This window comes from Temnothorax nylanderi, unplaced genomic scaffold (genome assembly GCF_030848795.1).
Source record: "Temnothorax nylanderi isolate EJ_2023f unplaced genomic scaffold, tnyl_v1.0 TNYL_tig0002_pilon, whole genome shotgun sequence".
NCBI classification, from domain to species: domain Eukaryota; kingdom Metazoa; phylum Arthropoda; class Insecta; order Hymenoptera; family Formicidae; genus Temnothorax; species Temnothorax nylanderi.
The window spans coordinates 2293785-2308783 of NW_027249064.1; the positions used below are offsets into that span (position 1 = coordinate 2293785).

The window sequence follows — 14999 nt, forward strand, 5'->3', positions numbered from 1 at the left end:
ATTGATGATTGCGGCAAGCTTTGTGAAGATTCACAACGTGTGCGCTTAATATTAAATTTAACGTAACGCACCTCTTTTGTAACCATCAATGCTGATCAACCGCTGAAGATAAACCGTTAAGATAGCATTGGCTGCCAAAACGAAATTGATTAACCCGTTTGCTAAGCGGGTGGCGCGAGGCGAACTCCACGCACGGCCGAAGCATGATTTATTGCGCGTAATAACGTAACGCGTTGTCCCGCATCAGCAGCATCTGGAAACCGGACTCGCTCCGAGTCTAGACATTTAATTCCGGCCAAAGTAACGTTTGCCCAACATAAATGTTAATAGGCTACGCGGGCCCGTTAAGTAATGTTTGCGCTTATCGGCGAATTTAATTAATGGAACGTCCTCTCGGCTCCCACCGATCGCAGGTAGGTAGGAGCCAATTTATCACGCGAAGGCGTGGACACACGCGCTGGTGCACAATTAATCGAGTCCAGCTAGTGACATTTGAATCGCGAGCCAGGTAGACCGCATACCGTCGAGAGAAACCGAGAGAAAAAAAAACATTAATTCGCAATAAAGTTCTCCGCCGCGCATCCGGCGAGCTTCATTATGCGGGACGCCGCGAGATTTAAGAAAAAAGACACCTCCCCACCCCCCACCCCCCGGTGGTGGGGTGAGAGGTTAAGAACCACGGAATAGCGAACTGACGGCCGTGTGGGAGGACATTATCTTCACCGTAGCCGTTCACCATCGTGACATCGGGACACGTTGCCCAGCGTGACTCCGTATTATTTGGCGCGGCAGTCGCATACAGGGCCCCATGACGCGGCTCGAAGTCGTTAGGCACCATTCAAAATCACCTTAAGTCGCCATCAAGTAGCGACTATTTTGTCCTCCTCTCCTGGAACCACAGAAGAGTTCCCACTACTTACCCCCGCGCCGTCCCTCTCGCCGTCCACTCTCCCGCCGGATCGAGGAATTATAATTTGAGCGACCCTTGGACCATGAGGAAGGACAACATGAGCTGCTGATGCGAGAAACATTCCACCGACTTGACGTCCTTCGTCGAGAAAGAAGCGCGAATTGGAGAAAATAATCTTTTCGCGCCATTCCCCTGTGCGTGTGTGTATAGGTGCGCGTGCGCGCACAACTGTGTTGTATAAGATGTGTGTGAAGATGGAAGATAACTGAAATCTATCATTTTCTCTAAAGTCATCTAAAAACTCGTTTATTTAATATGCTATTAAATAAATGAGTAGGTATACATGATAAAAGAAGCTGATATATTACAAGAACTGTGTGCAATTTATTTGACTCTTACTATTGAACGCATGTCTAAATGTAGTCAGTGTTACTTTTAAGATTTCTTTTTTATGATTTGTACTATACACACACATACAGAGAGACATTGTAAAATAAAAAAGCAAGCATTGAAGAATAAAGAAGCTAAGACTAAGCTGATATTAAAACTCATCTGCTGCCATTTATGTATGCCTGCACCTCGGAAACTCGCGTTTTTTTTTATACATTTAATATCTTACAGTGCGTGTCACACTTTCGCCGACGTTACTTTATCCTCACTACTTCGTTATCTCGGCAAACGCTACTTTAGTAGCATTGTCGTTAAATCGTACCTACGGTAACGCCGCACTAAAAGGGTCGGAGGTCATAAGCGAATCCTTCGTTACTCTTCGGTCGTGAGTATCGATTAGCGCCTTCGATGGCGGACCATCGGCCGCCGCCGCCGCCGCCGCCGCCGCTTTGTAGCCACGTCGACCAGATTTTACGAGCCGGTCGGTGGGAATATGTTCTACAGAATTTAAAGCTTTATCTTACACTACCACGTGCCCGACGGAATATCACGGAATTTTTGTAAGAAATATTCCCTCCACCGCTCGTAAACATCCTGTCGACAGCTGGAATCCCGCGTCACATCATAAAAATTGGAAACCAGCGACCTCGTGAGTCCGTATTGACTTATGATCTATTATCGAACAAAAAAAAAGAAGAATAAATCTTTTTTAAGTCTCATCAGTCGGATAAAGCGTCAATAATTAGGCATAATTGTCTATAGACAACGTATGAAACAAATTTAAAATTCTTCCGTATTAAATAATGAATGTCTTTCTTATGTTTCCACTTTTTATTTCGCATTTTTATTCCGAAGACACAGTAACTGCACAAAGATTAAAGAGTCATCTTCACGAGCGATTTCGAACATTTCCTGTCGGGAACCGGTACCCCTCTCGCGTTTCCTCCAAAATCGCGCGATATTTATAGCCAACCGCATACAAAGGTTCGTAATAAAAATTCTCCATGACCACAAAATCTCACAAGCGAGCTATTCATCGCCGCGCCCTGTCTCAAGGTATAAGACTCATCATTATTCGTTGATGAAGAGCGTCGAGAACGGTGACGGGCAGCATTCGCTGTCTAAAACAACGCGTTCTTTCAGGTCTCCCCCACGCGATAGACTGACGCGAGGAGTCGTTCACAACGAGAGGAAGACAGGGGATCACGTTGTCGGTCGTTGGTTTAGATTCATCGCGGCTGCGTTCCAATACAAGGACATCGTTATATACTTCGATTAAAAGGATTCGGCTGGCTAGCTTTCGAATTAGGAATTCCACGATCGTTTCGGCCTTTTGCACGTTCGTAATATTAGGGAGCGCTTCCTTTCCAATCTCCGGAAAAGAAATCGAGACGTCCTTGATTCGAAATGGTACTCGGCTGGTTGGCGGGCAATACTTATCAACGACGAGGGTGGATCAACTTTGAAAGCTAGCGTGTCCAATTCTCGTGGAATCCCTTCTCGAATCCGAAATATATACTTGAGAGTTCTGAGCGGAACAGTCTCTCTATCCAGATGCCGTCTTTCCAGTTAATTGGGTATAAATTGGATCTAATCTAATTCCAATTAAAGCCGCAGGATTCGCCGCGGATATCTTATTTTTTCCTCGATAGTACCTTTCTTAGAAACGAAGTTTATACTGACGCATTTATTTGTACGACCTTCACTGTAAATTAGAAACTCAATGATTAACTTTTTCTTTTTTGCATTACCAGCTGCAGCGATTTGTTGCTATCGAATAGAAAATATTGTTTGCAATTATCTACAAGAAATGTGAATGTTGATGTATTAAAATGACAAATCATGCATTAACTATTTGTATTCATTATTTCCACATCAAATAGGAGTCATATAGAGCGTCATATTTCTTTCATGTGTAAATAACTGCAGGTTTAATTCGAATCCGACTCGGAATCCGATTCAATCTCGAGCCAGAGATCACTGCGTCCACCTGAAGAGCCCATCCGTAGAGCGCAATTTCGATGCAATCCGAATCTCGAGTCGTACAATGTCCCGACGCGTTCTCTTCATCCCTACATGTACATTTAGTCGTGCCACCTGTGCGCCTGTAAATCCGGTTATAAAAAGATCCACCGCGTTTAGAGACCAGCGCGACGAGAGTGTGCGTGTGTGTGAGAGGGAGAGAGAGAGAGAGAGTGAGAGTGGATTCACATGGAGCAGTTCACAATAAGCGGTGCTTTCTACGCGAGATACGAACGGAGACCACCGGTCAGGCTCGTTCTCCGACGAGTAAACGCGTCTCGAATTGAAACGGCCTCACGCGATGGGATTTAATTCATTTTCAAATCCCATGATCCATGAGAGAACCATGAGAAATCCATCCAGCCGGAAAAAAAAATTCATCCGCTCGCTCCAAATGGATGCACCGCCGACGATCCAGATCTATCTCATTATTTCAGAAGACTCGGAATTATATTCACGGGACCGTGACTTTCGCAGTTAATCCTCTCGCGTAACACGCAGTTCGAATAAGCTGTCGAACGAAACCGGAATCTAAGCAAGTTCTCTCATTATAAAAATCACAAATAAATATAAACGACGAATGTAATATTGACGCCGAGTGAGATGTCCTCGTGAATATTTTGAAAGCCGATGCCTTTGTACTGTATGCAATGATATTCGCGTGGTTTTCAGCGGTCAAAGAGATTCAATTTCGGTCGCGGTGCGACGGGAAAGCGGGCGTACGTGTCAATTAAAGCGGGTCGCTCGCTCGCTCGCTTTCATGCGCTACGCAGCGTGCACTTGATTAACTCCCGTTTTCGCCCGTCATTCGCGAGTATCTTTTCCTCGGCGATCCCAAGCGCCGATTCTGCGCGTTTATACGTCACGGCGGGCAGTCATTATGTGGTTAAGGGGATACGCGGACCGCTACAACTTGATCGATTATTCAACGGTATCGCGCGAGCCGGCCATCGCGCCACCCGGAAAAGAGTCAATTATTCGTGGATCTCTTTAACGAGCCCCGCTTTTGTAGGTCGAGACTCCTCGGCTTGTCCAGGCCCAAGACTTTACGACCGATGTTCGATATTTCGTACGGCGACCGAGCGTAATAAACCGAAGGTTCATCGTTCACGAAACTCCTATGCACCATCGCTGGCGCATTTCCGCGTAATGAGAAGGCACGCTGAGAGAAAATGTTTAATTGCTGACAGTGTAACAAGCACGACGGTTAATTTCGTTCCGTTGGCCAGCCGATGACCTCGAAACGTGCAAGTAATGCGCGAAGGTTTGTTTCCGTCTTTCTCCGCGGCGGGCGTCGTACGGTTCTCCGGTCGAAAATTCATACGGGTATAGTGTGCCATGCGCGACTCTCGTTATTGAAATTAACCAGCGTGTAATCAGCCCGTAAGCACGATACCTTAAACGGATGGGCAAGGCGCGAAATCTGCAGTTTGTGGGACAGCCGCATTACTCTTCGGGGTACACGCGGCGTAGCAAGGTGCGAAAGCCATATTTGGCAATGCTTCGATAAATCTGCGCCAAGACAGAAACGAAACCTCGATGTCCAATCTTCTTATTATTATCCGCCGCTTTCTTCCCGTTTATTGCACGACTGTGGGTCCAATTCGGCCCGTACGTGCGCTCCTGGGATGTCTCTTTTAATTGGTTTACCATAAAAGCGATGTGCGCACGAGTTGCTAGTGAACTTAACGGATGGACAGCTGCTGGTGAACTTAACTGATGGAAAGAACATTTTTATGAAATTCTGCTAAATTATTTTTATAATAAAAGAATTACTTACAAAGAAATATATTCTATCATAAAATTAATATTTCTTTCTTGTTATACAAACATTATATTTTGAACATCTAAATGCATTACTGAAATGTACAATTTTATTTGATAAAAATTAATTTTTTCAAAATAAGATGTGCCATCAACAAAAAATTTCGCATACAGACAAAAATGAAACCTATATATATACACGCCCCAAATTTCGTGGGAAGTTCTTGAGATCGAATAAATGAATGCTCGTCTCAGTTTAAACACATTATCTGTAATACTCTTTAATGCGTTCCTCTTTTAATGCAATTTAATTTACAATCTCGCGAATCTTCGCAGATTTGGCGAATCACTGTTGCTGGTCAATTATTAATCCATCATTCTTACGAAGAATGTAAGCACCTCATGCGTTTTTTCGTCTCTCGGCCACTTCGTCCGATTTAATTTGGCCGACGCGATCTCACCCGAAGCGTGTGATCGCGCTCGATTATGGTCACGGCACCTGCTTAAGCCGTCTTCGCACCGCCCGCCCGTGGCAAAAAAGTCTCATATGCTCAACTGAGTGGTGATTACGAATGCGATTCGCGTGCGGCAACGACTTGGCGATCCAGCGCGTCCAGCGTTTCATTGAAATCCGCGGGCCGCGCCGAAAAGACGTGCTAATGAGCAAGACGCGCGGCTGATTACAGAGCGGCATGGGAAACGAGCGTTTGAGAGGAAGACGCGCCGCAAAGCGCGCTAAGTGGCAAAAGAACGGCCACCTAGCGAGCGTCGCGAGCGAGCGGGCAAATCCTTTCCCTCGGAAGGTGAGAACCGAGGGCCGATAGGAGGTCGCCAGATGTCCCGTGACGACATCGTCGATACGTGAAGACCGCCAGGAAAGTGTCATAATCTCGGGCTTTGCTTGTGCCAGCTGGCTAATTTCCTATGCCGCCGAGAGCGCGACGCAAATGACGCTCGGCGGAACGTGTAATGCGGATAGCCGGCAACGATGAAGGCGGGAACGGGATCGTACAAGGCCGCTTTAAGGTCTTTATATGCCCCGACATTTCAATAGTATACATTTTTGCATCGGCAATTATAATACGATACGCTGGCGAGGCCAGGTGGAAAATTCCTAAAGGGGCGTAAGATGCTTTGTCGGAAAAATTGGTAACCGGACGTTTTTACGTAATCTACTTACGTCGCGAGAAATTTCTACCGGAGAATCGCAAATTGTAAGATATACTGACGACGCTGGAAAACCTATTCGAAGGCGCTGAGAGGCCAGCAAAGAAATTGCAAGGCCTGTAAAGAAATTTAAATGTTGATTCACACCATTAATCTAAACGCTTATGGAATGCGTTATTAGCTACGCAGAGTGTGAAATGCAACGCCACTTATCAACGTACATCGGAACAGGAAGCCTCCGTGGCCGTGTACAAATCGTTTATATACAATATATGAGCTACTTGACAGCTCTATTAGCATAATTATTCTTTGCCACTATGTTACCTCGCGTCGCATGTTGTCTAACAGCCGTGTATGCATATAGATTTTCACATCGCGATCAATAAAATGATGATCGATGGCAAAGTGATTTCCGTAGAATTTTTAGAACTACGAAATTTATTCCCAGATATATTGAATCACGATATTATATGGTTTTCCTTTCAGAGACTAAACGTTGAAATTAGTTTCTAGTCACGTTATATAATATTCGCAACTTCCACGTAAGTACCGTCATTTGTTCACAGCAACGAGTAATCTGAAACTCAAGTTGAAACAACGAACAGTTTCATATTCCCTCGAAAGTTGGATGTGCAGAGGACGGAACTTTCGCAGAGAAGTAAAATAGCTCGTAGAAAGTTCCAGGAATGCTGGAACTAGAAATTACTTTGCGGAAAGTCTTGACAATTGACCTACCGGTCAATTGTCCATCCAGTATACAATTGAAAGGCACGGCACACCCTTTTCCCCAAGTTCCTCTAATCTATTCGAGCAGCGCGGTCAGGCACGGGCTGGTCCCATTCACAAGCTCGTGGTAGTCACAATGGCGTGCCTGCTACGTCTATCTGAGCCACGGGGTTATCTAGGGAAATCCTCGACTGAAATGCCGGTAGGTTTCATTGAGCCTCAGCCACTGCGAGCAATTTCGCAGCGGCATTGACTGCGATCTAAGGCGACACTTGGCAAGCTGAATTGGCAGGAAGCCCGACGCCGCTTAACTCTTCTTTCAATGAGATTATCGTCGGTTACTCGGGGCCTCCTGCCACCGAGCACGACTTCATTCGCATTGTCGCGCGACGCGACTACGACACGACGATTCATGAACGGCGGTGGTGAAATGCGAGACTATCCGGGGACTGATTCCGAGAAGAGCTTCTAAGTGTCTGAAGTGGGTGATCGATAGCAGTTGCCGGGACAATCGGAAATGGCTTCGAGGCTATCATTCTTCGCCACTCAAATCACAATGACTTTATCGTGAATTATTGTTCTCGATCGCTATTAGCGCGTTACACCCTCGCTCGTTGTACTCTGAAGGAGCCAATTAGCGGCGAATATCAATATCGCGGAAGAATCAAGAATTACACTCCGTAACTTTATTATTAAATTTCTCTCCGGTTTTTCGACGCGACCTTATTACGATACCTCGCGGAGCGATTTTCGCGATACTCCGCCACGCACGTGCTTTCTATTATTCGTCGTTAATGAGTTTTAAGAGTTCTAACGATGAGCTGTCTGTGTATGCCAAAGGTTGCACGTGAAAGGCTTCTAATGGATACCGAGTCGAACCACAGCCGTTAGCCACTTACCACAAGCTCCCTCGCGTTTAGCACGTTTAGCACCGGTCAACTGACCGCGTAATCATCGCCGTATGAGCTGGAATAACGCCAGGAACGCGCCAGTCTAAGTGAATTAGTGGTGCGTGCCCGGCACTTTTATTTTTCTCTCGCTTAGCTTTTCGTTAAGCGCAGGCGCTCTAATGGTTCGCCATTTACGCGGACGCTTAAGAGAACAATGCCCCCGATGTATCGATTTTCGCCAGTTCCGACAGCGTCTCCTCGGCGTATCCTCTCGACGCGAGTTGACGCGGTTCAAACGATTTAAAATTCAAATGCATCGTTGAACGAGTATTTATCGAATTTCACCTACAAAAATTATCACGGAGGCGTTGTCGCACGTCCCGTTACGCGTGGAATTGACTTTCCATGTACACTTACGAATTGGGGGTAGGAGGATATCTCGAAGATATTCTAAAGCTCGTCATTAGTCAACGCCGATAGCTCGCGAAGAAAGAGGACCCACTAAGACGCGAATACTTCACGCACAATCTTGCTTCGAATCGCGCGACTAGTCGAATTTGAATATAATCTCTCGTCGCTTTGACAACTCTGCGCGTATTCCTAACAACGTATTATCATAGATACCGTCTGGCGTGCGGGGTTTCTTATCATGACGAATGCGATGGGCTGTCGCGATTAATCGATTTAACGCGATTTCCGAGAAGCAGCACGGCCACGGCGGATATGTTAACGAGCGGTGCGCCGTTTCGATAGCATCGAACACGGTTTCGCGAGCGTTCACGAATTATAATTGGGCCGTAATTAATGACATCGCCGTTATTGACAGGTGAGAATCGGCGTCGTCGCGCGCTACGCGAATTACTCGCCTCGGCCGCGCCCCTTGATCTCGTTTCGAGAGGTACACTTATTTTTAGGCTTAATTGCACCCCAACGGCAACGACGATGTTACGGCATAATCACCGTCATGGTACCACTCGATCGAGAGATATCACGCCGCAGCAATTGCAAATGTTTATGATCGTGCCCGCGCCTCTGAGATCGAATCATTTTTGCAGCGAGTAATTTCGCGAGGCACTGCGAGATAAATAATTTGGAAAGAACTTTACGATATTATCCGTGGCGCAACGTTATGTCTCATTATATCGAGGTGCCTGCGAGAATCGAGACTTGGCGTTTACATGATCACCTAAAGCTTGCGTAATGTGGGACATACTCAATCTTATTTTGGTTAATTTTATTCTCTCATCGAATAATTATGCACGTGTGGTCTCTTTATATATGTGACTATGTAATAAATACAATGGGAGATTTAACTTGAGTCTTTTAGTATTTATTGACAATTTATTTGCGCGTTCTTAAACGAGGGTCAAAATGTGGATATATACGGACGTTTGCATGGAAAAGATTTATTTTTCAAAAAGCGCGATACACGTTACAGTGCATATCGACGAGGGACAACGATTATAACTATCGTATATATATATATATATATAGTGTATACTTCACCTAAAATCGATTGATATCGGTAAATAACTTAGTAAATTCCGTTAATATCACAACACATTATTTCCTCAATTGATCTCGTACGCGCCGAGGTTCCCCTTGCGCCTCCTCGAGGAGAACCAGCCGGTAGTGCGATTTATCTGGTCGACGGATCGCTTCACGTTCGCCCGATACTCGTCCTCGTAAGCGTTAAGATACAAGTTCTTGAGGAATATTTGATTATCCAGCTCGGAAAGCGGCAGGAACCGTTTTGAACGACTCTGCTGCTGCGCCTGCAGCTCGTCGAAAGTGAACTGTTTTGATTTGGCATCGTCGACGGGCTTCTTCGACTTCCTCGAATTCTTTTGATTGTCCGCGCTGGTCGGCTTCACGGACAGAAGCTTCCTCTTTTGACGCGAGGCGCCGGTTTCCTCCGATGCCGCGTTTCGTATCCGCTTGCTGCGATGCTTGGGCGCCCCGTCTTTGGCCGGAATCTCGTTGTCCAGCACGGCAACGTCGTTACTCGGGATTGTCGATGATTGATTGCCGTGTGACGCGACCTTCGGCCCCGGTGCCGTGCTAGATTCCACGGTCACGCTCTCCTCCGTCGAGTTCAATCTATCCTGTATGATATGTTTGAAAAATGCGTACATCTCACCGACCGTGAAAGTCGTGCCGTTCCTCACGGTGAACTTGTCGATGTTCATCTTCTTGATTAATTCCTCGGTCGCGTTGCGCGCTTCCAACATCGACAGCTTCTCGGTAACGTAACTGTTGACGAACTCGTAGAAGCCCTTGTAATAATTCTTCCTGTGCTTCTTCTTGTCCTTCCGCTTCTCAGCGTGCGACAGGCCTTTCCTCTTCGCATCTTTTCGATTCTGCTTCTCGTTCCAGCGTATGGACTTGTTGTAAAATCTCATGATTCGCTCGAATTCCCTCTTCAATTTAATGAACTCCCTCTGATTGCGTATCTCGAAATCCGAGCGGGCTTTACTGCCATTTCGTCGCGACTCCGCAAGGTCTACGTGAAAGAAGTTCTTGCTCATTGCGTTCAGCAGATCGTGCATGGTATTATTGCTAGAGTTATTTGATTGTCTGGCGTCCATGCGCTGTAATTTTCTATACACCATCTTGAGAAAATCGATCATTCTCTCTTCTCGCAAACGGGATTTATTGCCATGACTTGCGTGTGCTTTCCAAGCTGACGGATTGGACGCATTGGTGTTATTCTGGTGGCTACCAACGGACGCCAGCTTCGCCTCTGTTTTATGCTTGGAATGTTCGCGGCTTCTGTTCATCTCCATATGCAAAAGTTTTTTGCCCACTTTACGGAAGAAGTCGATGAATTTTCTGAAACATCAATATTTAATTTTTATGTTTAATGATGCTTTTACATTATTTCTATTAAATATTTTTACACTTTTTCTAAAATAAAATAAAAATATACTCATATTTATATAATCACAAATTATAAATTATATATAATTATAAATTATAAATTATAAATTATGAATTATAAATATAAATTGATTTCAATTTACTTAAGTGTTGACTACTCGCGCTAATGTTTGATTAATTCTCAAGTTCTTACTTGTAATTTAGGGTGACGTTGTAATTCAGAGTAACGTTGTCCACCGATCTACGCCGTCTGCTCCATCTAAGTCGAGGGTGCTGTCCAAGAATACACTTGGGCAACTGCTTGGGACTCCATGAACCACTTATGCAAGTCGCGCCGACGGGCCCCTCGTCGAGAACGTAACCCTTGTCGCAGTCGTACATAATCTGCTTGTTGTTGACGATCTTCCTGACGTACGGTCTGTAATCGTAAACTCCCATGTTGCCCACCAGAAAGACCTTGCCGTGCTCGATGAAGCCGGGAAACGGGCAGAAGAGCTGATCGCAGTGCGGTATATCGCCGATCCATTTGCCGTAGCGACACTCCACGGATTTAGAAAGATTCATGGGACCTCCGCCGATCAGTTCGAAGCCGTCTTTGCACTTGAAGACCGCTTTCATACCGTGGTCCGTCTTCGGTGTTATCACCATCCCGTTCTTCGGACTCTTCGGCATCTGCTTACATCGGGCTGGCGAGCAACTCGGCACTATCGACCAAGTACCGTTATTGCATAACACCGGGGTGCTGTTGGCGGCGAATTCGTAATTCGGAATGCAGGTAACCAGAAGCCTCTCGCCGTGTTCCACCACCGTGACATTGTTGATGTGATCTCTGTCGTGGCTGGCTACAACAACGTAACCGTTTTCGATCTGCGGGACGACGCACGGCGCTAAACATTGCGGTAGAGGATAACGCCATTTGCCGTCTTTCTGACAGACCGAGGAAGTATTGCCCTCCAGCTTCATGTGATCCTTACAGCGGAAGATTATGCTGGCGCCCATACCTGTGCCTGCGATTGCGACAATTCCACAAAAAACGATTATAATATGTATTGCCTACTTATATTTTTTATTTCGTCAATTTTTAATAACCCACCGGATTCAATGTTTTCGATCCAACCGTTATATAACACGCCGGGCAAACCGCAATTGATTTCCTGGCAAGTAGGCGCCTTTCCAGTCCACTTTCTGTCAGCACCGCAACGTCTAGTTGCTGCGCCTATTACGGTGTACCCGTACTTGCACTCGTACGATACAATGGAATTATACGCGTAGGAGGTGTAGACAGCCTTGCCGTTGACTGGATTTTCTGGCTTCGGACATTGCACGGACGTGACCTGCACGAGATATTGAGCACGTCTAGACACGGTTTTGTTTCCGAAAAATAATTCGAAATTTTATTCTTAGTCTCTTACTTGAACGCATTGCGGTAATTCCTTTGGGGTCCATGTGCCATCCGCCAGGCACAGTTTCTCCGCTTTACCAACTAATTCGTAACCATCTATGCAATGATACGACACGCGGCATTCATACGTATAGCACTCCCCTTAAAAGTAGAATCGACAATTAAAATCTCCCCCGTATCAAAATATTAAATACCCGATTAAATACACGGATCGGTCATAATTACGTGAACTTACCAGAGTGCCATCCGTTGGAGATGTCTGGGGCTGAATCGCAGCTTTGAGGCTTGCAAGTGATATCTGGCCCGTACCATCTAGCAGCTCCTTCCATCAGCAGACATTTCGCTTTCTTCGCTCCCGTTGCTACGTATCCATGATTACAGAAGTATTGCACGCTACTATCGAGATCGAAGGTTGTTTGTTCCAATGGACCGTTGTGGCGCGCGTTTTGGATCTTCGGCGGCTGGGAGCAGAATGAGTTGGAATCTTTCTTGCAGGACGGATTAGTCCCGGTCCAATGGCCGTCGGCGCGACACGTTCTCTCGGACAGACCGACTATAAAGTAGTCGGTGTCGCAGGCGTAATGAGTTCTATCCCCGAATAATATTCCGGTGACCGTCATCACGCCGTGATCAATCTCGGTCAACGCCGGGCATTCACGTTCGGGTTTGATGCACGACATTCCGCAGGCTCCGTCGCATCTGCACTTCTTCTTCTTACTCTTGCAATCTTCGTCGGTCGAGCACTTTCGTAGACACTTCTGGCCCATCAGCTCCGCCTGCTCCTCGTCTCTCGGGCACAGAACAGAGGGTGAGTTTCGCGGGTTTTTGTAGATTCGGCCGTCGTCGTCGATCTCGGTCCTCGTTTCATAACCTCCGTCGTCATCGTCATCGTCATCGTCGTCCTCAAAATCATCGTCATCGTCGTCGTCATCGTCGACGGCCTCTTGTTGCCGAAGCTTCGATTCAGAAGTGAGAAACTGGGCGCACAGCAGAAGCAACAGAACGATCGCGCTTGGTCTCATTTTGGCCTGAAGAAGAGATTTCGAAATCCCGCGAGAAAAGATTCACTGAGGGTATACTAGCGATTGGACCATGCGATGATTGGACCACACGACGGCACACCAGGACACGACGGGACGTTTACATGACCGCTTGACTACCCGAACTAATCATCTTACTCGGAGTCCCGTGAAGAGCCAATTCCGTGGATCTTCAGATGAGCACGATCGTCCATCGAAGAGCACCGTTCCGGGAGTTCCGTTCAGAGCACTGCGGAAGTCATCTCGAGCTGCAGCCGAGGACGACGTTGTTTCTCTCGCGAGCGCGACTATTAATCGAGTCCGCCTCTTCGGCGTCCAGGAGGATTAGGAACCCTCTCCGTCGGTCTCTCTCGCCGGAGTGCTCTTTCGCTCCTACCGACTCCACCTCGCTTCCTCTCGCTCTATCCTGGATGCTTTTTTCTTTATTGTACGGACTGCGGTCCCCCGCTGACGGGAATTCGCGGATATTCGCGCATCTCGCCGCGCGCATCCAGCCTGTTCAATACATCTCATGATTTCCCCAGCTCCCAGCAGATGGCGAGGAAACGCGCTGATGAAAAGGGAGGCTGCGCAGCTACCCCGGGAACCCGGCTCTTCACGGTGGTCTTGGTACGCGAGGGTAGGTATGTGTAGCGTGCAAGCAAACGTCTGCATCTTTAAAATAAATTTTAAATGCTGGTTGGCTGTGATTTGACCATAAATAGTAAGAGAGTAAATGAAGGCAGATTTAAAATGCAATGCACTAGTATTGATTGAAATGTAATGTTCGCCTTTATAAATTTTTTTTTCAACCGAACCTCGCTCGTTAAAATTATAGCCAAAGAAATCGCGAATTATCTCTAAAGCGGAAAGCATCGATCATACCGTATAATCAGCGGCTACTAAATTTTTACTATCGCGCGTTATTCGTCGCTTCGGCATAGCTTGCTGAAAAAAAATTCGGTACGTGTACCCGAGGGGTCTAAAATTATTATTCACGCGAGAGGCGACATTCAAGAGAGGAGCTGAAACGAGCAAAAACGCGACGCCGCGAAAACGTTTTGGCGTCGTAAAAATTACACCGGGCAAAGGTGTTAAAACGAGCCATGGCGCTTCAAGGCAGAGAAACTGCACATGTAAGTATGCATATCTACCTACGAGCCTGTGAAGTCCTAAGCTCTCGAACACAAAACGTATGCAATGGATACGAATTGTCGCTCTAAAAGCGTTCGCTTTAGCCTATCTCTTTCTTCTTTGCGTGACATGCAAAAAATACACTTTATTTGCTTAAACGATGCCTGCACAAAAAAAAGAAACGTTAAATCAAAACTTATATAGGTACTTGTACATACGCAACAATCTATAATCTTCTTATAAGAATTTCAATTTTTCATCTCAACTTTCTTTTCTTAGTTGAACTATATAAATGACTTCATTCAAGTAGTTTTCTTCGTTTAACGCGATATAATCTCATTTCTAAGATTATAAAATGTTGCGTATATACGAGTATATAAGTCTTGATTTGACACTTCTTTTTCTGTATGAAATCGTTCACCCCTAACCTCTCCTGATCTTTCATGAAGTTACGAGAACGAATATTATAAAATTTTTTTCTTTTTTTCAATTTAACATTCGGCGTTGCGACGATTTGCATGACAAAGTTACAATTTGCCTATCTTGTCGTCGAATAGCGAACGAGAAATACGCACGCCTCGTATGAGCGTGGGTAGCAGCCGGGGGATCGGTTTTCATCGGACAAAGTCGAGCCTACCTCCAACCTATGCTTGTTAGTCGTCATGCTACCAAGATAATCCTCGATCTCTAAGTCA

General features: G+C 46.0%; 1 protein-coding gene and 1 long non-coding RNA gene across 2 annotated transcripts in view; one reads left to right on the forward strand and one right to left on the reverse strand.

Moving 5' to 3' along the window:
- Positions 1-14999, forward strand: part of LOC139768963 (uncharacterized) — a 510605-nt gene that overhangs the window by 494955 nt on the left and 651 nt on the right. The gene's annotated exons all lie outside the window — the stretch shown is intronic.
- On the reverse strand, positions 9260-13636 carry Hasp (Hig-anchoring scaffold protein). The gene is made up of 5 exons (XM_071699411.1): positions 12387-13636; positions 12162-12292; positions 11843-12083; positions 10943-11756; positions 9260-10701 (listed from the first exon to the last, which is right to left on the reverse strand). Exons 1-5 carry the CDS (start codon positions 13171-13173, stop codon positions 9441-9443), a joined length of 3234 nt encoding a protein of 1077 aa, XP_071555512.1. The 5' UTR covers positions 13174-13636; the 3' UTR covers positions 9260-9440.

Bases quoted from the DNA above. Each gene is read 5' to 3' on its own strand.
- Hasp (XM_071699411.1), bottom strand. From the start codon at position 13,173: ATGAGACCAAGCGCGATCGTTCTGTTGCTTCTGCTGTGCGCCCAGTTT. The intron at 12,293-12,386 runs GTAAGTTCACGT...TCTACTTTTAAG, and splicing joins CTCCAACGGATGGCACTCTG to GGGAGTGCTATACGTATGAA. The intron at 10,702-10,942 runs GTAAGAACTTGA...TTGATGTTTCAG, and splicing joins AACGTCACCCTAAATTACAA to AAAATTCATCGACTTCTTCC.